Source organism: Macadamia integrifolia, chromosome 4 (assembly GCF_013358625.1).
Source record: "Macadamia integrifolia cultivar HAES 741 chromosome 4, SCU_Mint_v3, whole genome shotgun sequence".
Taxonomy (NCBI): domain Eukaryota; kingdom Viridiplantae; phylum Streptophyta; class Magnoliopsida; order Proteales; family Proteaceae; genus Macadamia; species Macadamia integrifolia.
This window is the reverse complement of record NC_056560.1, coordinates 19,443,533-19,466,698: the sequence shown is the minus strand read 5'-3', so window position 1 is coordinate 19,466,698 and position 23,166 is coordinate 19,443,533. Positions and strand designations below refer to the sequence as shown.

The 23,166-nt window shown below is 39.9% G+C and overlaps 3 protein-coding genes across 6 annotated transcripts; all 3 read left to right on the top strand.

The window, feature by feature from the left end:
* The first annotated feature begins 2,822 nt into the window (after positions 1-2,822).
* Positions 2,823-6,721, top strand: LOC122077290 (AP2-like ethylene-responsive transcription factor CRL5). The gene is made up of 9 exons (XM_042643186.1): positions 2,823-3,700; positions 3,809-4,478; positions 4,576-4,658; positions 4,824-4,832; positions 4,926-5,014; positions 5,113-5,186; positions 5,289-5,339; positions 5,434-5,510; positions 5,881-6,721. The coding sequence occupies exons 1-9, from the start codon at positions 3,376-3,378 to the stop codon at positions 6,450-6,452; spliced, it is 1,950 nt and encodes a 649-aa protein (XP_042499120.1). The 5' UTR covers positions 2,823-3,375; the 3' UTR covers positions 6,453-6,721.
* A 4,069-nt stretch (positions 6,722-10,790) lies between these two features.
* On the top strand, positions 10,791-15,242 carry LOC122075276 (probable zinc metallopeptidase EGY3, chloroplastic). Of its 2 annotated transcripts, XM_042640243.1 has the most exons (6): positions 10,794-11,779; positions 11,886-12,083; positions 12,600-12,824; positions 13,383-13,621; positions 14,081-14,235; positions 14,641-15,242. In XM_042640243.1, the coding sequence occupies exons 1-6, from the start codon at positions 11,222-11,224 to the stop codon at positions 14,994-14,996; spliced, it is 1,731 nt and encodes a 576-aa protein (XP_042496177.1). In that variant the 5' UTR covers positions 10,794-11,221; the 3' UTR covers positions 14,997-15,242. The 2 variants fall into 2 exon arrangements, with proteins under 2 accessions (XP_042496178.1, XP_042496177.1); XM_042640244.1 differs by lacking the exon at positions 12,600-12,824 and having other exon boundaries at positions 10,791-11,779.
* Positions 15,243-17,771: 2,529 nt separating this feature from the next.
* LOC122076594 (transcription factor bHLH74-like) lies at positions 17,772-22,936 on the top strand. Of its 3 annotated transcripts, XM_042641986.1 has the most exons (9): positions 17,772-17,795; positions 18,972-19,565; positions 19,698-19,937; positions 20,033-20,098; positions 20,191-20,259; positions 21,768-21,839; positions 21,937-22,071; positions 22,147-22,234; positions 22,320-22,936. In XM_042641986.1, the coding sequence occupies exons 2-9, from the start codon at positions 19,065-19,067 to the stop codon at positions 22,340-22,342; spliced, it is 1,194 nt and encodes a 397-aa protein (XP_042497920.1). In that variant the 5' UTR covers positions 17,772-17,795; positions 18,972-19,064; the 3' UTR covers positions 22,343-22,936. The 3 variants fall into 3 exon arrangements, with proteins under 3 accessions (XP_042497920.1, XP_042497921.1, XP_042497919.1); XM_042641985.1 differs by lacking the exon at positions 17,772-17,795 and having other exon boundaries at positions 17,829-19,565; XM_042641987.1 differs by lacking the exons at positions 17,772-17,795; positions 22,147-22,234; positions 22,320-22,936 and having other exon boundaries at positions 17,824-19,565; positions 21,922-22,059.
* Positions 22,937-23,166: the final 230 nt, after the last annotated feature.

Genomic DNA, 23,166 nt, shown 5'->3' with positions numbered 1-23,166 from the left:
TACTCAAAAGAAAAGAAAAAAAAGACAAGGGTTAGTTGATTACGGGGAGAAAAAAACAGAGGAGTGCATCACTATCATGGTCTTAGGTATTGATATTGGATTGACCATGGTTGATGTTGATCTTGTAAATCGATGGATATTGTATAGAAATCCTTTTTCTATTGAAAAAATATTGTACTTATCCATCAATCAAGAATAGTTGATACATATCAATATCAATATCAATATCAGGATCACTGAACGATCAATAGCATAAACTAAAATCCTTGATCACCATTTCAAGATCATTGACGATCAATACTATGAACTAAAAATCCTTGATCACTAAGTGGTTTAAGTTCCAATCTATTCTCAATTTGGCACTTGTGGGAGGAGAGGTGGGGTGAATGGAAGGAAACTAATGTTTTGCTGGCCAGATGGTGGAATTATAGAATCATGAAAATTAACCTCACATATTAGAGATGTGTGGTATGGAATACACATATATGATGTGATCTCCTTTATTTTAAAACGACACATTTTAAAACCGTGATACCCACCTGTCAAAATAAACAATATGGTTCATACTTCATAGGGTAGAACGATCACATGACACTTTAGGGCCTGTTTGGTATCGTTTCTGTTCCAGAAACGCCGTTTCGTTTCAAAAACGAAAATTTCAGTTTCTGTGTCAAAACGCAGTTTTTAAACGAAAAAATGGTGTTTTAAAATTTTAGATTTTTTTCGAGAAATTTTTTTTTTTTTTTTGTAAAATGGAACGAAACTGGGAAGACGGAACTCCATTTTGGAGTTCTGTCAAATCTCGTTTTTTCAGTTTTTTTCACTTTTTGTTCCAAAAAAACAGAAACGGACCATAAGTGCACCAAACAGAAGATTCCGTTTTTTCGTTCCAATAGAACGAAAAAACTCCACAAACGTTTTTTTAGAACGATACCAAACGGGCCCTTAGCACTACCTATCAAGAGTTCCAAGGGCCCAAGGGGAGGGAAATATTTACACTTTCCAGTAAAAGCTCCATAGTCCATTGGGCACTGGATGGTCATTAGATCATCCTTAGATTGGATTGGATTGGATTGGATTCACTTCATCATCATTACCACAATCAAAAGTTGATGTCCCTCTCTAGCCTCTTCAGTCCTTTCTCTCTCTCTCTCTGCTATCGCGTTAGGGTCTCATCTTCCTCTTGACCTTTCTAAACTCCAAAGTCCTAACTTCTCTCTCTAGAGTAGAGTCATGGTCACAAGACTCACCAGCAGCACACCAGACCCTACCACTCTTACACCTTTCCTTCCTTAATTCCTTCATATCCTTCCCCCCACAAAACTGTTGTTTTCAAACCGAAATCATTCCCACTTGAAAATCTGTCTCCGTGTAGGAGGAACATCTTCGTCATGCACATTTCCATGCACCAATTGTGAAATGACGGCTTACGCTCAGAAAATAGAATATGATTTTAATTTGAAATAATTGATACACAAAATCACTCAACACAACACTTGTAAGAAAGCAGTAATTCCTTAAAACTAATAATTGAAGATGATAATCATAGTTACTCCCTTGTTTATGGCCAAGATGATAGGTATCCCAATAAAAAAGCTTTCTTCTTTTTTTGGAGGGAGTAGATGGAAAATAAAGCTTGTTTTCGGGCCCTTTGCTCATCATTCCAGGAGACCCACTGTCTACTTTGTTGTCTGGAAGCAGGTGTTGACTACATCTAAAGCCCTTAGAAAAGAGAAGACAGCTTGAAGACATTGTAACTTTTTTTTATTAATTGCATCAAAATAAATAACAATATATATATAATGAGTTTTCTTTTATTATCTTTAGTTTTTTGTTGGGAGAATATTATTGATAATTTGTCAAATGTTAGAGACACTGATTCTCTCATATGGACAAATAATATATCTATTTTGAGCATTAATTGGATAGAAATGATACAGTCTAGATTAGTTATGTGTCTAATTATAGTTGTATACATCCTATTTATATCTATGCATGAGTATCAATATGGAAATAGGAACCTACTCATAATGTAGAAAATGAAATAAATTAAAAAAAAAAAAAAAAACACAACTATAACACAAGAAAAAATGTGCTGTTCAATCATATGAACAGTCTACAGAGAAAAGGATTAAAAGCTCTTTTCCTCACACCTTTTTGTATTACAAAAAATTAGTTGTAATTTCAATAACCTTATATGGGCTTTTAACAGGCAAACCATAATCCAATTATCACCAATTTTTTATGTATTCTATTTAAATTTATTTCCTGATTTTCAAAAATATCAAACATTTGTCAGACCAATAACTATTTTCCCCCCTTTGTAACAAGTTTTTACCCTATTCAGGTTCATTTATACTTCCTATAATACAATATTCATTATTATACTTTTCCTTTATTTATTATTTTCCAATTATATGTTTATAACTTTCCAGGTTGAAGATCAAACATCTCTTTATAGGGTGTTAGAAAAAGGAAAGCTAATGAACTATTATCCTTCTGTGTTTTTCATTTTTCTCGTTTCTTTGTCTGAAATCTAGCTGGTTATTGACTTATTGCAATTGCTTAACCTGAAAACAATAGTTTTTATCAGATCCTTTGCTTGCAGACTCGTACAGAAGCTGTACTGTTGTGAAGTGGCTGGATTGACAGTGTCCTCTTCGTAAAAATCTATCCAAGGTCCTGAGACTGTAAAAAAAAAGCAACCCTATTTTAGTAATCTGACCCTCCCCTACCATAACCCACTAGATTGTAGAGATCAATAAGGCAGAAAGAAAGAGAAGTTTGCTGAGCAATTAATGGTAATGAAGAGGCCCACTAAACCAATTTAAGAAATGAGGTTGGTTTGAACTTTAAATATCTTGGTGTTCAGGTCTTGGTCTTTTATTGCTTCTGGGTTTTTTAGTAGGGTTTAAGTGTTGTTACTTAGAAAAGGGCAGATCGAACATCGAAGACATCGATGGAGATAGGAAAGCAAAAAACATGGTCTTTCTCATATACACAGATCCCTATGGAATGCAGGAATGCAGGAATGCAGGAGGCATACCCAACATTGCTCCCTGAAACTCATTCGTTTTGTTTAGTTTAAAGGGTCTTGTTTTGTTTTCTTTAGAGCTTAGAGAGCTTTTCAGAGAGAGAGAGAGAGAGAGAGAGGGGAGTGCATAGGTTCAGGAATTGGGTTTGTTTAGCTACATGGATATATTTCTTCCATGAGTGGAGTGCTGCTGCTAGAAAACAAAAGAAGCAGTTTTCAAATGGAGGGAAGCAAGAAATCTTGGAATGATTAGATTATTTGCTTGCCAATGATTGAGTTGCCTTGCAGCACGAGATCCTGCTAAGAATATTAAGAAGTGTGAAAGAGAGAGAAAGGGGAAGATGAAGTCCATGAATAATGATAACAGCAACATCAATAACTGGTTGGGTTTCTCTCTCTCGCCCCACATGAACATTGAAGTTCGTCCAGAATCCCATCATCATCATCATCATCACAATCATAATCCATCACAACCTCCCTCTGCGGCTGTTTCTACTGCAGTTCCAACTAGCTTCTACCTTTCTCCTCCTCAGTTAAACAGCTCAGGAATCTGTTATGGGGTTGATGGAGAAAATGGTGGGTTCTACTCTCACTTGTCCGTAATGCCACTCAAGTCTGATGGTTCTCTTTGTATCATGGAAGCTCTTACCAGGTCACATAATGAAGGTCTGCTTCTGCTTCTAATCATTCTTTCTTTTGGGTTCTATTCTCTTTATGTCAAGCACTATATCTAAACCCCTAAACCCTTAACGTGTTCTTCTTTTTCATGTGAAGGGTTGGTGCCAACTTCATCCCCCAAGCTCGAAGACTTCTTAGGTGGTGCATCCATGGGAACTCATCAGTATGGAAGCAATGAAAGAGAAGCCATGGCCCTCAGTTTGGACAGTATGTATTACCAACAAAATTCAGAAGCTGAGACCAACAGACACAACTTTCTCCAAGAACCCCCATTTAGGCATCAACAGCAGCAGATGCAAGTTCAACAGAACCAATATTTCTCTGGACTAACAGCCCACGATATATTCCAGTCACCGCTGGAGGAGGAACAGAAGGAAGCACATCTTGCAGACTGCAGTCTTCAGCTTCCTCCAATGGCCGAGGATTCAAATATTCCAGGCTTGAAGAGCTGGGTCTCTAGGCAGTATTCAACCAACCAGGCATTGGAACAAAGAATGACTAGTTGCGTTAGTGAAGATGGAGCAGGGAATACCTCTGTTGGTCCAATGGGCTATGGGGATTTGCAGTCTCTGAGCTTGTCTATGAGCCCTGGTTCTCAGTCAAGCTGCGTGACAGCCCCACAGCAGATTTCTCCCACTGCAATAGAATCTGTGGCTATGGAAACAAAGAAGAGAGGGTCTGGAAAGGTGGGTCAGAAGCAACCTGTTCATCGGAAGTCCATTGACACCTTTGGACAGAGAACCTCTCAGTATAGAGGTGTTACAAGGTTAGTGGGTTTCTTTTCTCTTGGTTATGTCTCTTAGTCCCCGTATGTTCTGTTTTCTTTGTCTCTCTTAATAAACCTTGTTATGTGTCCTTTTCAGGCATAGATGGACCGGTAGATATGAAGCCCATCTGTGGGATAATAGTTGTAAGAAGGAAGGGCAGAGCAGGAAAGGGAGGCAAGGTTAGTAGTAAGATATGAAAAGAAAGCCAATCACTTTTTATGGGTTTTCTCTTGGTCACTCTGCAATTTCTTGGACCTTTGATTTTTGGCCTGACCACTGCTATAAATTCTCATGTCATGTTCTTGATTGTTGGGACGCCATTCCTACCAAATGGATCTCTTCAGTTTATCTGGGTAAGCCTCTTTTTTAATATACTGAATAAACTTTGAATATTATTGGAACCTATTCTTGACCTGCTTTGGTCTGTTCTATTTGTGGGATTGCAGGGGGTTATGATATGGAAGAGAGAGCTGCCAGAGCCTATGATCTAGCCGCGCTTAAGTATTGGGGTCCTTCTACCCACATCAATTTTCCTGTATGATCCAGTATCTACCCACTGAAACCTAAGAGTGAGTTTTCTTAGTTGTAAATGTTATTGGTTATTGAAATACGACTCTTTTATTGCTTCGGCAGTTGGAAAATTACCAGGAAGAACTTGAAGAAATGAAAAACATGAGCAGGCAAGAATACGTTGCTCACTTGAGGAGGTAACTCCTGCCTCTACATTCAATCCCTTTCATTTTGTGCCGCTCACAATTTCCAATTTTCAGTAGAAAATTTCATTGTTTTTGGGATCTCAAAACTTGCAGGAAAAGCAGTGGTTTCTCGAGGGGCGCTTCGATGTACCGAGGGGTGACAAGGTTTTTTTTTTGGTTTCATTAAAATCCTTTCTGAGTTTCTGTCAATAAATACCCTTCTCTCTGAAACTTTGGTTTGGGTTTTCTAATTTTTCAGACATCATCAGCATGGGAGATGGCAAGCTAGGATTGGCAGAGTTGCAGGAAACAAAGACCTTTATCTTGGGACATTCAGTAAGTTTTTTGAAAATTGAAATTCCTTAATCTGAGTTTGATTATCGTCTCACATTCAAAGCTGAGAGACTCAGGAGTAGGTGATGCTTGAAGCACGCCTTAAAAGGGCCATTTTTTTCATGACAAAAACTCTGTTTTAAGCCATTGTTGATGCTTTAATAAGGCTGTTCATCACCCACTTTGAGACTTTTCAAGGCTGATTTTTTGCAAAGCTGAATCTTTTATGACGTATATATAAGGATTAATTAAGGCTTTGATTTCTTATCCAAAAAAAAAAAAAAAAAAGAAGCGAAGATTGCCTTCTGGAAAACATTTTCCCAAAAAATCTTTGCTTGATCTTAAAGTAAAGCTGTCGAAACTCAATATTCAGGCACCCAAGAGGAAGCAGCTGAAGCCTATGACGTTGCAGCAATCAAGTTTCGAGGTGTGAATGCAGTCACCAACTTTGATATAACGAGATATGATGTCGAACGGATCATAGCGAGTAATACTTTGCTTGCTGGAGAACTTGCCAAGCGAAGCAGAGATACAGAACCGAGCGAGTTTGTTGATCACTCTGCCTCCCAGCAACCAGCCATTTACGTTGAACCAATTGATCAGAAACCCATGAATTACAGGAACCCATCTTTCTCAGGAGGGGCCCTACACGATCTGATTGGGATGGATCATCATGATGGGGTAAATTCGGCTCAACAAGCGGAAGACTCCCCTAAGCAAGGGGCCTACTTGTCCAATCCATCGTCTCTAGTGACCAGCTTGAGCAGTTCCAGAGAAGGCAGTCCTGATAAAAGTGGGCTCTCGATGCTCTTTGCGAAATCCACTCCGGCATCAAAGCTCGTTGGGTCCACTGCCACTATGAATGCTTGGATCCCATCCGTGCAGCTGAGGTCTTCAATTGCCATGGCTCACTTGCCTGTCTTTGCCGCTTGGACGGATTCTTAAGCTTTATCTGCTTTGTTTAAAAAACCCATCTTTCCCTGTTTAAAGTTTTGTAAGTTTCGTGGAGAGAAGGGAAAAAAAAAAAACTGAAGAGAAAAGAAAAGAAGGGGCAACAAAGAGAACAAGAGAGGTAAATTGACGATTTGAATGAAGGTCAAGGTAGGACCATTAATCTGTAAAACAAAAGCTAGAGAATTGAAAATTTCTGAGGCGGCCATTCTGGCCATGTTGGAATGAAAGACTTTGCAGAATTGGTTGAAGCCAGCCATTAATGATTGAGTTTCTATAGAACGATTTGAATTTTGGGGTGGGGTGGGGTGGGGTGGGGTGGGGTGGGGGGGCGGTGGTGAATGTATTCTCTCTTTTAATCCTGCCAGCTACAGAACCAGCTCAATGTTTCCCAATAAATGTTTGAGTGGGGCTGGACACTGGGGTACTCTCACTTTGACCAATCATCTCACTTCTAATCTTTACTTGCCAATACACACGCCATCATTGCCATTTCTCTTTTTACCATCTCAGCTTTCTCCAAAGGTTGCAAACATTCCATCTTGATATTCAAAAAAGGGTTAGATTCTGCAAAATGTGGACTTTATCTGATAGTAGGTTTAGATTTGGTGGTCATAATTAATCTGATCTTGCATTTGCGTTTAAACCCACTAGGCCACCACCCAGCCGTAGTAAAATCTTTTGAACCAGAAAGGTCCATATGGATATAGCTTAAAGCAGTTACATGGCCTTGTGTGAACTGGGAGACAAAACGAGAGACACCATGGTTAACAGTTTATATACTCTGCAGTTCTTTAATTACACGCATGTGACCTCTGCCTCATCAACCCTCTCAGAGTCTAGACTTCAACTCCAAGGGAAATTACTTTCAGACAAATTTGCAACTTCTAAAGGAGAAAATTTGGGGCCTTGACAGGAGCAGCTATATTCAATTTGTGTAACGAACCAGAGGCAATATTTGATTTTGGATGGACTTGATTGTCAGTTTGTGGCGAACAGAGACGGATATAAGTTAAGCAAAAGCATTAGGTGGCGACAACTGATGGGTGGACCATGCAATCATCAATTGGCTAGTTGCTCTACAGCTTGAAGATTTTGAAGGATCCATTGTTCTCCAAAGAATACAAAAAAGGAGGAAGAAATTCTTGCTCTGATTAGACGAAGATGTTAGAATTGCAGACACAAATAAAGGGAAACATTGGCCAATTTCTATTAGAAAAGGATCACAAGGCACAGGGATTGAGTGTACAAGGTCAAAAAGGTTGCCAACTATTGTGGAAAAGATTGGTTCACTGGGGGTGATTAATTATTAAAGCTAAATGACATACAAGAAAGAAAGAGAGAGAGAAGGAACAAATTTATACACTAATAACGTAATTGTGTGTAACAGCAAATTTGTATAGACAAAGTTTTCCTTCACTGCCTGGATATGACCAAGGAAACCCCGCCGAGCGGCCCCTCCCCCTCTGAGTGCCCTAGATGAACTGTGGTGAACAGATTTCCATTCATTATTATTATTTTTTTTAGTATAATTTCCATTCATTTTGGATGTAAGAAAACTTTGTCAAATACTCAATAAAATAATTTGGCCTTAATAAAGTTATGAAGCTCGCCTGTCTCATTGTGGTAAGTGGATTGAAAATATGGCAATTCTGATTATTTATAGATAGTTCTTGCCTTGCATTCCATGTAGGTCCACCAACGCCCACAGAATTCAAACCACCGCTATGCACTCTCTTGTATTCTTGAAACTTTAAATTTTATTTTTGTTTAATCTAAAATTTTATGATGTGATTAGATGGACCTTGATGTCCACCTAACTGCCCACAAATTTAATTACCTCTTAGTTGTGTGAGATGTAATAGATATTTAGGTTACCTTGATAAATCTATTATGATAAAATTTTCCAAAAGTAACATACAAAAATTAATGTATCGTTTTATTAGAAAAAAAAAAAATCTAGTTTTTCTATATCATGAAAATGAGTGTAGGTGAATTAAAGAGTATACATATTAAAATCTTATAACGGTTTGTGAACCGTAGAATAATGGATAAAACATACTTCGTGGGCTTAAGAGAACTTTTTCCTACAAAAATTAGTGCATTAAAGAAAAAAAAAAAAAGAATGGTAAATTACTGTTTTTGATGTGTAAATAAATATCTCGTGACGAATCATAACAAGCAATTAACACAAGGTATGTGTGAATTAATTCTCTGATTTTTCTTAATAAATACTTTGGCTTCTGATAAAAATAATAATAATTCTTTTATATTTTAAGAATTTTGCCTACATAAACACTAAAAACACTACATGGAAGTGCAATAAGAGGTTACGAAAACCACGATCCATATTATTTATTCCTGGTCAATCCTATATTGATATCAACAGAGGTGATAATACTATCAGCCCAATTCTTGGCCAATCCTGTATCGATATCAGTTTACTAAAACCATGATCCTGATCAAACATGCCAATCTTATTCCAATGCATGAAAAAAAAATAATAGGAAGAACATCTTGGAGGAAGGAAGAAATGGAGCGGGGCGCATGAAATCCGTGGATGCGAAACTTGGGCGATTATATTACTCGATGAGAGAAACAGTAAAAGAGAAGAGATTGTCGAGGTCGAGCCAGACAAGACCCAGAGCAGCCTGCATGGGATGGGACTGGACGACCTCTCATGAGGTAGTAGCCTGGTAGGCCCTCTCTGCTCTCTCTTCTGGGAGGCGCCGCGATAAAGGGCACGGGACTCCCCTGTCTATCTCACCAAAATTTCCAACGAAAAAAAAAAATACCCTCATCACATCACCTTCATCCCTCAGTCACGTGATTCTTGGAATATTTGTTCCTACTGTAGGCGTGGGAGTGGAGTGGAGATGCGATGAAGATGACACTCGGCTCGGCCCGGCCCCACTTACTCGCGTTGACCAACCGTTATTTTGGCCATTTTACAGCTTTCCACGGCAAAATCTTGCGGGAGATTCCCCAATAATCAATGCTCTGGGGTGTGGACTGGACCAATTGGCCCACCCTCACTTCGCACTGGTCCTGATCCTCGCTGAATCCTCTGGCTCCTCCTGACTTCTGAGACCTGACCTGACCTGACCTGACCGCGTTATAACATGCCCGCTCTCTGTCTGTCTTTTTCGCCTTTTCAAAATTTCAATTTCAAATATTGGGAACGTAACAAGCATCTATCCAGAACCATGGATTTAGGGTTGAGAGGAGGTTGGCCCACGATGGCACCAGAGGTCTTTAAACAGTGCAGGAGCCGTCTTAAGGCCCGTTTGATAACGTTTTAAGAAACGTCTTTTTGTCGTTTCTGTTTCTAGAAACAGTAGAAATAGAATAAAAAGCATTTGATAAAACTGTTTCGTTTCACTTATTTTTAAAAATAGAAATAGAAATTTATACTTATTTATGGTTCAAGAAACGACTCAGGCGAAACAAGTTCAACTTGTTTCGTTATTTCTGGAAACGACTTGTGGCCATTTTTTCACTGGTTATTATCGACTTCTAAAAACATGATTTATCAAACACCTTTAATTCCGTTTCTGTTTCTAGAAACGGAAATTTATATTTTTACCGTTTCTTAAAACAGAAACGACAGAAACGTTATCAAATGAGCCCATACTCTTCCCTTACCCTCCCCCCTTTTCGCCCTCTCTTCTCCATGTCCCTTACTTTTTTTTCCCCAACAATGTGTTTTTTCAGATTTTTTTTTTCTGAGTTGAAATTCCTTTTTTCAGATAGTTTCATATGGAATAGGTTGTTTCAAATTCATCTTAGATTAATATGGCACTTCTGCATTTTGAACCTGATCCAAGCCAGGCTGGGCTTACCTCAGGCCACTTTAATTTTTCAAGTTTGTTGGCTGTTTGAACACTCTCTCTCTCTCTCTCTCTCTCTCTCCATCTCACACACCACACACAACGTATATTTTTTGGTTTGAGTATAATAATCACCCGTTAAGCTCCCCCAAAACCACCCACCCTCCCGCCCCCCCCCAAAAAAAAAAAACTCAAAATCCATTAGAGTTGTAAGCAACATGAGTTTGGGCTTGGTATGTGTTGAGAGAGGCCCAACCCAGTTTGTAGTTTGGGATTGGGTTGAATGAGGCTTAACGGACTTTGTAAATGTTTAGGTTTGATCTGGTCTTGGGCTAATATAAACAGGCTCGTTCAGGAAGAGCATGGGCTTGGATTGGACCACAACCGGAAATTTTATTCACTCCCCAACTGCCTTATCCTAATAAATCACACGCATGGGTCCGAGCATCTCAGGAAACTTCTACAAATGAGGAGCAATATCCAAAAATTAATGGCTTATACTTCGAATACATGATTGGGCTGTAAAGGGTCGTCGTTTGGCTCAGAAGATCTGTGACTCCCTCTGTGAGTGCGCCACGCCTCAAAGGCTCTAATAGTCAGTCAAGGAACAAAGTTCAGGAAGAGAATCCGATCTTCCCTGTGCTTTTGGTATTTTGGGGGGGGGTTTTTTTTTGGTAGAAATTTTGGGTTCTTTATTTTCATTCAGTTTTGCATGGAAAGGAACTGGTGTGACTCAAAATAATGGTGACCCTCCCGCAGGCCCCAGAGTTCTTGTCGCCACTGCAATGCCTCTATCCACCTGTAACTGTGACACTTTCTCCATGTTTCTAGATATATCCATAGTCCGTGTCTCCGTTCGTCCAAAATCGCCTTTTTCTGTCACCACATCATGAGCTCTACTCATTTCCAGTGCATCCTGCAGCAGCTTCTCCCATGGCGTCATTGCTCTTTAATTCTTCATGTTTATGTGCTCCCAGATGGAACCCAATTTCCCCACGCTCTTCTCTCTCCAAGCATCCATTATTTGAGCAAAAGACCCTCCCCTCCCCCTCGCTGTCCCTCTGTTTCAAACCCCATTCGGGAAAAGGGATTAAGTTCTCTGCTATAGATGAACAGGAGAAAGAAAAATCCTCGTCCACTTCTGTTGTCGTAGTTTCTGATACGCCTAACGGGGACGAATCCCCGAATGTTGACTCGTCCGTCGATGTCCAGCTGAGTGAAGAAGTTGGTTCAGAAGAGCAGATCAAACAGCAGGAAGTGGATTGGAAAACAGACGAAGAGTTCAAGAAGTTCATGGGCAACCCTTCCATCGAAGCGGCAATAAAACTAGAGAAGAAGAGAGCCGATCGAAAACTCAGGGAGCTCGATAGGGAACAGAGCAATAACCCAATCGTTGGATTCTTTAACAGAGTAGTCCGTGACAGCTTGTCCAGAGAGAAGGAAAGGTTGGACAGAGCAGAGGAAGCTTTCAAGGCGCTAGACCTCAACAAGGTCAGTTTATTTGTCTTGGTGGCGAACTCCATAAAATTTAAATCCCTTTCTATCTCCTTCAGTTTATATGTATATTATTAATCTATTTTGCTGTTGGATTTGGCAGCTGAAGAGTTGCTTTGGGTTTGATACATTCTTTGCCACGGATGTTCGAAGGTTTGGGGATGGAGGGATCTTTATTGGAAACTTGAGGAAACCGATTGAGGAAGTCATTCCCAAATTGGAGAGAAAGCTAACTGAAGCGGCTGGCCGAGAAGTCATTCTATGGTTCATGGAGGAAGAAGCAAATGACATAAAAAAACAGGTACGACTTATGAAAGATGAGAAAAGGTATACATTTCTATTATTTTATATTGACATTGTTTTCTTAAAATTTCTCACATCAACTTAGTTGGATTTGAAATCCATAGGATATTTTCCTTAGGGGGTTCTCCTTTTTCCCAAGTTAAAGAAGATTTGATCAAATCTCCCTGACTTGAGTTCATGATGAAGCAAGTAGTCTCTCTCTTAATCAGGACCAGATTTGATCATGTTTGCATCGGTTTAGCACAACTCATGGATGGCTGCTACCAGATAACCTAGCTTCAAATTGATCCCTATTTCAGCTGTCAATCCCACAATCTGTTTCCCTTGAACCGCTTGAACAGTTATCTGGGAAATTTGAAAAATTGAAGCTCTAACTATTTGATTCAAAGGAAGGCCATATGTTTATATGATAGAAAATAGTGGCAACAAACTTTCCCTTCCAGTTTAAAAAGTCAATTCTGTTCAATTGCTTTGAGATGCCAGCATTAATATTGTTTGTTCTTTGAACTGCTAGGTCTGTATGGTGCAACCGAAATCTGAAATTGATCTTCAATTTGAGCTTTCCAAATTGAGCACTCCATGGGGTTATGTCAGCGCAATAGTCTTAAGTGTGGCAACTTTTGGAACGATAGCTTTAATAAGTGGCTTCTTTCTTAAACCTGATGCCACGTTTGATGACTACATTGCTAATGTTGTGCCTCTCTTTGGAGGCTTCCTCTCCATTTTGGGAGTTTCTGAGGTATTTTACCCTTCAAATTGGTTGATCTCCCTATTTATAATGGAATTAGACTTTCAGAAGATTGGTGCCTACAACATCAATGGGTTTCATATAACAAAATGTAGTTTCAACTTTGAAGTACACATGGCAAGAAAAGTCTGAAGAAACTTGCTTTACAGTGAACTAAGGAACTGCCAATATGCAATCAAGGAGAAACGCTATTGCTTGTTCTAGAGGGGTTCCTATTGGATTTATTTGCCAGTAGGATTTAAAATGCGTTGTGCCATGTTAAGGAGGCTGGCCGTATTCTCCGTTGTGGCCTGATACCATTTGTAACGCCCTTAGCCCTATTAACTTTGCACAATATTGTCCTCTTTGGCCCATGGGTTTCAAGGCTTCAAAGCGCGTTGTGTCATGTCAAGGAGACACACCCTCACCGATCTCCCGAACCCCTTGGTACTGGTCATATTCTTGGTGGGGATACCACACCTCACTGATTTCCCTGGCGGTTCTGGTACTTGCTGTATTCTTGGGTCTCACAATGGTATACTCATAGCTCTTTTCTCTTATATCTTGCAGGTTGCCACTAGGGTAATGGCAGCTCGGTATGGTGTTAAACTTAGCCCATCTTTTCTTATTCCATCAAATTGGACAGGATGCTTAGGGGTGATAAACAACTATGAGTCGCTGCTGCCTAATAAGAAAGCTCTTTTCGATATTCCTGTCTCACGCACAGCTAGTGCATACTTGACATCGCTAGTGCTTGCTGTTTCAGCTTTCGTGGCTGATGGAAGCTTTAATGGAGGTGACAATGCCCTGTAAGTCCTGTTCTCTCTGGAAGTTGCCTTCTGTTGCGGACCATCGTCTACAACTCTACTTACACTTTTCAATATCATTCATGGGAAACTGTAGTTATCTGACAAGCAAGCATAGCTTTAGTTTCAAGTGGAATCCATGAATTGGGATATGACTTAGATGGTAAACTTGCCTTGGGTTAAATGAGTTAATGATTTGGAACAAATTGTGAGATTTATTAAAATTAAACTTTACTAAAAGTAAAAGAAAATATTTTTCTGTGTTTAAGCAAACTACACATTGGCTCTTTTATTCCTTTAAACTGAACCTTGTCGGAATTTTGTTTACCAAGGTCAAGTAATGCTTTTTCCCCTTTTCCATGCTTAAAGTGAGGCGAGGCAGTAGTCGGCTATATTGGTTTTCAACTACTACTTCAAGACTTGCCTTTTGCTCATTGCAATACTCCTCTGTTTGCATTGCAGGTATATAAGGCCTCAGTTCTTCTATAATAACCCGCTACTTTCATTCATTCAATATGTAATTGGACCTTATACAGATGATCTTGGGAATGTATTGCCTTATGCGGTGGAAGGGGTGGGGGTCCCAGTTGACCCCCTTGCTTTCGCTGGACTTCTAGGTGATTTTCTTCAACCTTGGTACTGTTCGCTCACTGCAAGTTACTTGTAAAATGAAAAAGGAAAATGTTGAGATAGATTTCTTCTAAACCAGATGCTCCACTGATCTGTATTGCCATACATAAAACAGCCATGGCTTGCACTCATATGGACGTGTCCCAGAGATTGATCAAACAAATTATCTTGGATATACAGTTAGTTCAGTTCTTTGGTAGAAATTTGCACTGCTTGAAACTATATTGTTAGGAGGAACTTATCTCATCTTTAGTTGGTAATAATGAGAAAATTTTGGGATGGATCATCTTATCCTTCATTTGCAGGAATTGAGATGTACAGTCTGTACTCATAAATTTCATGGCATGTCTCTGGTTGTATTTTTGTACTGAGTGCTACAACCATACATACAGGAATGGTAGTGACATCTTTGAACCTATTGCCATGTGGGAGACTCGAAGGAGGCCGCATTGCTCAGGCCATGTTTGGAAGAAACACTGCCACACTACTCTCTTTTGGCACATCTCTTTTGCTTGGGATAGGTGGCTTGAGTGGCAGCGTCCTGTGCTTGGCATGGGGTTTGTTTGCTACCTTCTTCCGAAGTGGGGAAGAAATACCCGCCAAGGATGAGATCACCCCCTTGGGAGATGATAGATATGCATGGGGCTTGGTCCTGGCCATCATCTGTTTCTTGACTCTTTTCCCCAGTGGCGGAGGTACATTCTCTAGCTCATTCTTTGGCACACCGTTTTTCCGGGGAGATGTGTAGATATGCATGTAGGTAAGTACCATGTATGACTATATTTTTCAAATGTATCAGCAATTTGATATTTATTTTTGTACCACCTTTTTCCTTTTAGTTTTTGTGAACTTCTTGTTGACATGATATATCATGTGAAATTCCAGTTTAGTGTAATCCTTTCCCATGTGCAAATGTAAAAGCCTAGAAGATCGGATGAAAGTAACCTTCATGTTAAATTTTAGATTCGAATTCAATAAATTTCAATTTATCCAATTTGTTGCTGGGGAACAAGGTGTATTTTTCAGCTGTTTGTGTTTGTTTGTCCATGCACCTTCTTGGGGTCTCCAAATTCTGAAAGTATGGCTTAGGTTGAATCTTGACAAGTGAGAAGGGACATCAGGGTCTATCCATTATTCCATGCACAAAATTTGGGCTTCATCTAATTGCCACGTGGTAGATAGCTGTGAAATGGTTTTGTCATCTTATTGTAACCATAGTAGTGAATAGAAAAGTTGTAATATTATTTAAATGGTGAGAAAGATGATTATTTCTCAATGCATGCAACAATCGGTACTCGAGGGCTAGGATTCTTTGTACAGGGTTGGCACTCTGGCGGTGAGGGCTACAAGTAAAGTGAAGATTGTTTAAGCATAGTTTTAAGAGAAGGGGGATAAGTGGAGGGAAGATCTTTTTAAGCATAGCTTATTGAGAGGAAGGGGATAAGCTTTTCTTAAAAGATAAAAAACCGCTGGTAGTTGGGGTGTCAATTCCTAAACCGAACCGGTAAAACTGGTCGGACCTAACCGATAACAACCCGGACCGAATCGAACCGAAGCCTTATTGGTTCGGTTCGGTTTCGAGTATTGTAACCCCAAAACCAAATCGAACCGCACCGAAAACCGGATGAACCCGAAACCAAACCGAAACTGGCTCAAAACCCGGACCGAAACCGAAACCAAACCGGTAAGAAACCGAAACACTCCAAAATTCATTAAAAAAATCAAAATTTGAATAGTTTTGTATACATTTGTATGGAAAATCGAATCCAAACTAGACCAAAAACCAAAACCAACCCGGTTACAAATCGATTTAAGAACCGAAGTTCAACAATTCATCATTTAGTTGTTTCCTAATGGCTCCATACCGGTTTAAAAAATCGATCCAAACCGAAATGAACCTAATAAATCCAAACCGGTACCAACTCGAACCCAAACCGCATCGAAGCCGACACCAGACCGAAACCGATAAATCCTTAATGGGTCGGTTTCGGTCACTTCCAAACTCACACCGAAATCGGTAGAACCGGATCGAAACCGCACCAACCCGGACCGTTGCCACCCCTAGCTGGTAGTTCAAACCTTCCAAATAGATTCTGACGGATGGGCTGGGTAGCTGGCAGGACACTGAAACTTGGAAGGATACTTTTAGTTTCATACATTGATGAAAGGATATTGTGAGATCAGCAGTAGAGCCAAAAAGTTTAAGGTTGTGTTTGGTTTCTATTCTTGGAATAGATTTTGGATCTAGAACTTATTTTGAAACCCGAAATTCTTTATTTTTTCATTTCAGGGTGTGTTCTAGACTCATAATCTATTTCAAGAATGCATACCAAACACAACGTGGATGAGATACATTTTCTTATAAGGGTGTTAACATCCTCTGATACCATTTGTTAGCTGCTGTAAGACTAACAACCTATGGTCTGTGTACACTCTAAAAACCAAGAGGAATCAAAGCAGAGAGCCAGAGACCCCCTATTTCTCCTTATTCTCTCTTTTCCACTTGGAACAGTCCTCCCAGTCCCCTCCTCCCCAATCCTACATGTCTGTTCTGTATTCCCCTCTCTTCCCATAATCTCTATGCATTACCAACATCTTCTCCCTCATACCCCTTAATCTTAAATGTAATTTCTTTATCAAAAAAAATCTTAAATGTGACTTCAAAAGATTTAAATCACGATCTCAGATCATTCCAATTGATACTATAGAATTCGTTGATATAGGTCATATTGTTCTAATTTTCAGGGGAAAAATATGGCCGATAGGATACCAATATCTTGAACCGTGGTAACTAAACAAAATTATTTTTTTAATCAGTACTAACCGGGTCAATGACAGCTCTATCAATTTTTCTTGGCAATTAGTCCAAATCACAGTCAAAATCCACTGATTAATGTGTAAAGCATTCACACTAAATATATTGAGGACTATCTAATGATCTAATGCCTACTTCGAGGAAAATTGGCCGTCAGACCCGGAGCCCAGAGGATTTGCATCTTCCAGCAAGTTTACGACTACCATCGTTTGACCAAAATTATTTTAATGTCTTGATCATCATAAGATACCATATCCATATGTGATTAATCTCTCCAAAATGTTAAAATGATGATGATCTTTTTCACATTCACAGACAGGACATCAGGCGTTACGGACCTCAGCTTCATCATAGTTGCTCTCCCAAAGTGACACAGAAAGGTTTGTTGGCAACAGAAAATAAAAATTTTTAGTGGAGAAGAGCAATGGGTCTGTTAGAACTTGAACTGTTGGCAAGTTTGTCAGTAAAAGAAATCAGACAAGCTTCGGGATGAAGTGAAGAACCTTTCATCTCTTAATATATTAATGAATTTATTTAGATTAAAATAAAAATAAATGAGAAGGAATATGTCACAATCTTCCAAAAATGATAAAAAAGAATAAAGCAAGGACTAGAGTTTGGGGGTGAAATCATGAGAAGGGAAATTAGGTCTAGGGATATTTTACCATCAAGAGCAGTTGGGTCGCAGTGGTTGGTCTGTCATTTAGAATCATTCACTTCACCTGTTAACAGGTAAGCCAAGCCTGTTCTCTCTCTCTCTCTCTAGTCTCTAACCTACAAGCTACAAAGCCCATAATCTAATATTTATCATCTTTTACTGTTTCTGCAAAAGACCCAGTTGGTGATTTGGTTGTGTTGCTATCTTATTTCCTTTTTCACCTTTCCAGATTTGAACCAGCATTTGATTCCCTCAGGATTCCATCAACACATCGTTTATGGGAATTGTCTGTGCTGGAACTATACCCATTTCAATTTTGTGTCTGATCGAAGTAGAATTTGATGCTTTTGTGCTCTGTGTGCCCTTTTATCTCGGAGGGGTCGTTGGGTATTGTTATTTCATCTTTGGAGCTTCTTCACCGACCCTAGTCTCATGGCCTTTATTTTTAGAGTTTTCTGGACTCCATCTTTAATCTATGACCTAAATGTTGTCGCTCCAAGGTTCATATCAACCTTCATTCGGGTTGGTTCGTAGAAATTCAGGTCTATTCGGTACTAAATTCTGGCTTAATTTTGAGCAGTGGAAGTGGATGCTGAAATTATTATTATTATTATTATTATTTTGTCCTTTTAAAACAAAAGAAAAAGGGAATCTCCTTTATTTTTTAATTTTGTTATTACTATGGTGAGCTGTTAACGAATGCCAATCTTTTCTCCTTTATGCTCTGAAAGGTTCACTTTCTTGTCTGTGGGGCAAGTTTTCCCGTCTTTTTAACACTTTGTGTGGGCTTGATGTTAGGGTTTTAGAGACCAGGGTTGAGGCTACTGTTGGTGGGTGTACATTATATGCCTGTTGCTTTAGATTTCTCTTCTTTTGCTTTGTGTGCATTTGTGTGTGTGTGTGTGTGGACTGTGGAATGCTGCAAATGAGTGGGGGGCTTCCTTCGCTTTAACCCCCGCTTGGCCCATAAAGCTGCAGAGGTAACTTGTTCCTTGTTTAGTCCTGCAAGAAATTGCCAGTTATAGAATTTAGTCAAACCCACTTTGGCTTTAGTTTGAGGACTTCTTCTCATTCAAGTTTCCTAGCCAGCCAATTTTACTTGCATTGCCTGGTTCGGGAACTGTGAAATTGGAGGTTCCTTACTTCCCTTCTGGATTAAACGATTTCTCGATAGATTTGGGGAATCAAGTTTGCGTTGTCGCTTGTTGGACATGGGTTCCGAGGATAACGGCGATTTGGGCTTTCAACAGGGATGTGGTGGTGGTGGTGGTGGTGGAAGCTTTTTCAATTGTCTTCCTTCGGAGATTTTCGCCAGTCAGCAGCAGTCTGAGAATGTTGATCGAATGGCAATGAACTCAGTACCCTCCATCTCCATGAGCAAATCCTCAGATGTGGTGGACTCATTCGTGGGTTCTGGTTGGGATCCATTTGTTTCACAGGCACAGAATGGGGAATTCAAGGTTTCTTCCCATTCCCATCAGATATCTTCTTCTCCTTATGGCGTTGGTGTGCTGGAGACTCAGGGAGTTAGTGGCAGCTCCCACCTTGTTCGTTATCCGCCCGATCATCATAGCCTCGTCGGCCTAACACACTATGGTGGTGGGAGCTTCTCGGAGATGGTTACTTCCTTTGTTGCCCTGCCTGAGAATGGACAGTTCATTAACAGAGAGGGTGGCAGTGGCAGTGGCACCGACAAAACTTCAGTGACTTCAAGGAATGGCTCTGTTCAGGGCTCTACTTTTCCAGAAGATCACCATATTGTGGATGAGGGTGTTGGGCTTTCGTCTAGTGGGAAGAAGAGGAGGAGGGCGCCTGAAACCCAATCCCAATTAGATTCCTCCCAGGTAAACCGTAAGCATTCTCTGTTTTATCCTTTAACGTCACAATGTATTTGCTTTGTTCCCCCCCCCCCCTCCTCTCCCCCCTCCCTCCCTCCCTTTCTGAATACTGGTTCACCCTCCATTGGTACTTGATAGGGTATCGAACCAGAGCAGAAAAAGGATGTTTCCGAGGAGTCATCTGAAGATCCCAAAGAGCAGGATCAGAAGAATAAGAAGACTGAACAGAGCCCAGGTGCAAATTTTCGTGGTAAGTTAACGGGTAAACAAGGAAAATACCCTTCCCAATCCCAAAACGGAGAATGTCTAAAAGAAGACTACATTCATGTCAGAGCCAGACGTGGCCAAGCCACCAATAGCCATAGCCTTGCAGAGAGGGTGAGTTTCTGTTATGATTGTTCCGTTGAGTGACAACAAAGTTCCCCTGTAGTCTTCCCTAGGTTTTGAACTTATAGCTCTTATTCGATATGTAGGTGAGAAGAGAAAAGATTAGCGAGAGGATGAGGTTTCTACAAGATCTTGTTCCAGGATGCAATAAGGTATTTGAAGAAAGTTTAAAGGTTTAAATTCTGAGAAAATTACTTAATTTTTTGAGCTATTTCTAATTATTTTGGTGTTTCCATCATTAAAGATTACCGGTAAGGCGGTAATGCTGGATGAGATTATCAACTATGTGCAAGCACTGCAACAACAGGTTGAGGTATGCTATTCTGAAACCTAAATGTCACCATAAATTAGTTTGGCAGACAAGGAAAACAAAGAAGTATATGCCTGTTTATTTGGTAGGCACAGCATGACAGCATAGAAACTTCCCAAACTCCGACAAATTGACCCCTCATTGGACTACCAATGGGGTTGGTAGCCTAGTGGTGAAAATGCCCTCAACCCATCACCGCTTGAGTAGGTTGGTTGTGGGTTCAAGTCTTGGCATGCTCACTATCGCTCATTGGTCCTGCGAAAGCACTGCTTGCCATACGGGGGCTTGTCCTGGGGGCTATGATAACTACCATGGAGCACCATTTTTTCATTACTAAAAAAAAAAGAAAAGACTCCTCATTGGACTTTGGTTGGAATTCTGTTGATCATTAACAGATGAGTTCCAAGTGTTGTGTCTGCAATCCATGTTTTACTCATAGGCAAAAAGTTTTTTGCTCCACGACCACCCAAGGGTGGTCTGAAACAATACACGATGGGCCCATTTGATAACGTCTTTGCCGTTTCTGTTTCAAGAAACGGCAGAAACATAAATTTCCGTTTCTAGAAACAGAAACGGAATTGAAGGTATTTGATAAGTCATGTTTCTAGAAGTCAATAATAACCAACGAAAGAATGGCTGCGAGTCATTTCCAAAAACTCCTGGGTCGTTTCTTGAACCATAAATAGGTAGAAATTTCAATTTCTATTTCTGAAAACAAGTGAAACGAAACAGTTTTATCAAACGCTTTTTATTCTGTTTGGACACAGAAACGGCAGACACGCGTTTCTTGAAACGTTATCAAACGGGCCCATATGTAAAAAGAGCAACCCAGTGCATGAGGCTCCTGCTACCAAGGGTCTGGGAGGGGCAAATGTACGACCTAGGGAGACTGTTTCCCTGGAGCAATACACTATGTGAATGGCATAGTTATTCCTCTCTTGTAGTACCAAGTTTTTGAAATTTCCTCAGCTTTATGATTTTGTTCCATCCAATTGCCCATAACGGAAGTGGTCTAGCGAAACATAGAACCCTCGCCTTTACATATATAATGGAAGAATGTGATTCGCTTGGTAACTTTTTGTTTCTAAGTTTGATGCCCAGGCTATCTCCCTCTCAAGAGTGATCACCCACTGGTTGAATGCTGCATTGGGCCATATGGTGTATAGGGATTGGATGGACTTTATCAAGGATTTGTTAGTATTGGTTGATGTATGGGAAATTTAACCCCTTAGCTGGCATGATGCTTGATCTTGCCTTTTTAGCATGTATTTTTAATTGGTTTATTCCCCGCACCCCCATTTAGAGGGTGATTTCCTTTATTACATGTTTCACTCTTAATATTTTTTGTATCTCATCCTCTCCCAAAAGACGCTGATTCTGCAGTTTGTAATTTCTTCATGTTTACTGGATTTAAGAAGTCAGCAAGGCATATGATCTTTAAAACTATGTTTCTCTTGATTTTTGCACCTCAGTGATTAAGATTTGTTGATACCTGCTTTTATTTTTTTCAGTTTCTATCAATGAAGCTTGCCACTGTCAATCCAGAGCTGAACATTGATGTTGATAGGCTTCTCTGCAAAGATGTAAGACTGACATAATGCTAGTAGAACTACACTTGTTACATATTGCTCTTCCATCTAGAGTTTGTTATGAATTCTATCTCAGTTCACCGCAATGTAGATTCAAGTTGGAGGTTCAACTGTTCTTGGGTTTGACCCAAAAATGAGCTCCCCACTGCCCCACACCCAGATAACTCCACAGGGAGCCATGCCGGCGATTCAGAGTGCTAACCCCCAGTTGCATCACATGCTTCAGGTAAGTCGAAGGGTATAACTTATCATTTTGATGGTTTTATTGTCGGAACCATTGATTTTATGGTTTTACTTACAGATACCAAATGTTTGGTACAACGAGATGCAAAGAGTTTTCCAGTTGGGCTTTGCCTCGGATCAAAATCCTGACAATCTGGAGCCGAATGGTAAACAGCAGACGCTGGTTTTGGATCATCAAAAGTATTCACAACAGTAATTTGTCATCTCAAAAACTTCTTTGCATTTTTGCAGGTTGCATGAAGGTGGAGCTATAGATGTCGGGTGAAAAGACTCAGCTGTTCTAACTGAAGTAGTCCTTCCATGGGCCATCAGCTAATTGAGCATTTCTTTTTCCATTTTTTTGGTTTTCTCTTCTAAAGATTAGCATAACCAAGAAAACGGGTGTGTAGGAGCACTCTTCTGAAGCTGTATAGTCCATAGCTCCTAACCGTGTTTGTTCTTCGAATTTTAGCAGAAGAAGATGACTTTGATAGGCTTAAACGCTGTGCATAGTCAGTAAGTATAGTTGACCGAGTGAGAGAGATTGTTTTAGTGTTTGATACAGATTAGACTGTGCATGTAAGAAGCTCTTTTGCAGTTGTTGAGGAGCTGTAAAAGATTGTTTTTAGAGTGGATGAAGTTGGGGAAGATGGGACTGAAGCTGTCTGTTTGGGCCGATGGATTGATTTGGGTCTCATGAAATACAAGAAAGTGGCAGATAGGTTTTTTGGCTTTCTGAATGTAGAACATGGTATTGAGCTGGGTCTCTGGTCTGAGCTGTAACTCATTTGATTTCGTGTATCTCAAGAACACAATGGCCGGTGGCCTGGTATTAATAGATTTGATTTGTTTTCGATTTTTTATTCCAAGAAAGTGTTGGTACTTAAGATATGAATGAGAGAGATAATTGTACATGGTGACAAAATTCAGCAACCATCCACGTTGCCATGTGTTAACTAGACCATAAAGAGTATTAACAGAACCATTTTTCCATTGAAATAAAAAGAGCTAAAAAACAAGATTTCATCATTTTCAGAAGACTGAAACTAAAATAGTTTAGGTTGGGACAAAACTGGGTTCTATGTTTAGCGTTTGATAG

Coding starts and splice junctions, on each gene's coding strand:
- LOC122077290 (XM_042643186.1), top strand. CDS start 3,376: ATGAAGTCCATGAATAATGATAACAGCAACATCAATAACTGGTTGGGT. Junction 3,701..3,808: donor TACCAGGTCACATAATGAAG/GTCTGCTTCTGC, acceptor TTTCATGTGAAG/GGTTGGTGCCAACTTCATCC. Junction 5,015..5,112: donor CTACCCACATCAATTTTCCT/GTATGATCCAGT, acceptor TTGCTTCGGCAG/TTGGAAAATTACCAGGAAGA.
- LOC122075276 (XM_042640243.1), top strand. CDS start 11,222: ATGGCGTCATTGCTCTTTAATTCTTCATGTTTATGTGCTCCCAGATGG. Junction 13,622..14,080: donor AATGGAGGTGACAATGCCCT/GTAAGTCCTGTT, acceptor TTTGCATTGCAG/GTATATAAGGCCTCAGTTCT. Junction 14,236..14,640: donor TGCTTTCGCTGGACTTCTAG/GTGATTTTCTTC, acceptor CCATACATACAG/GAATGGTAGTGACATCTTTG.
- LOC122076594 (XM_042641985.1), top strand. CDS start 18,933: ATGGGTTCCGAGGATAACGGCGATTTGGGCTTTCAACAGGGATGTGGT. Junction 19,938..20,032: donor GCCATAGCCTTGCAGAGAGG/GTGAGTTTCTGT, acceptor TTCGATATGTAG/GTGAGAAGAGAAAAGATTAG. Junction 21,840..21,936: donor ATAGGCTTCTCTGCAAAGAT/GTAAGACTGACA, acceptor ACCGCAATGTAG/ATTCAAGTTGGAGGTTCAAC.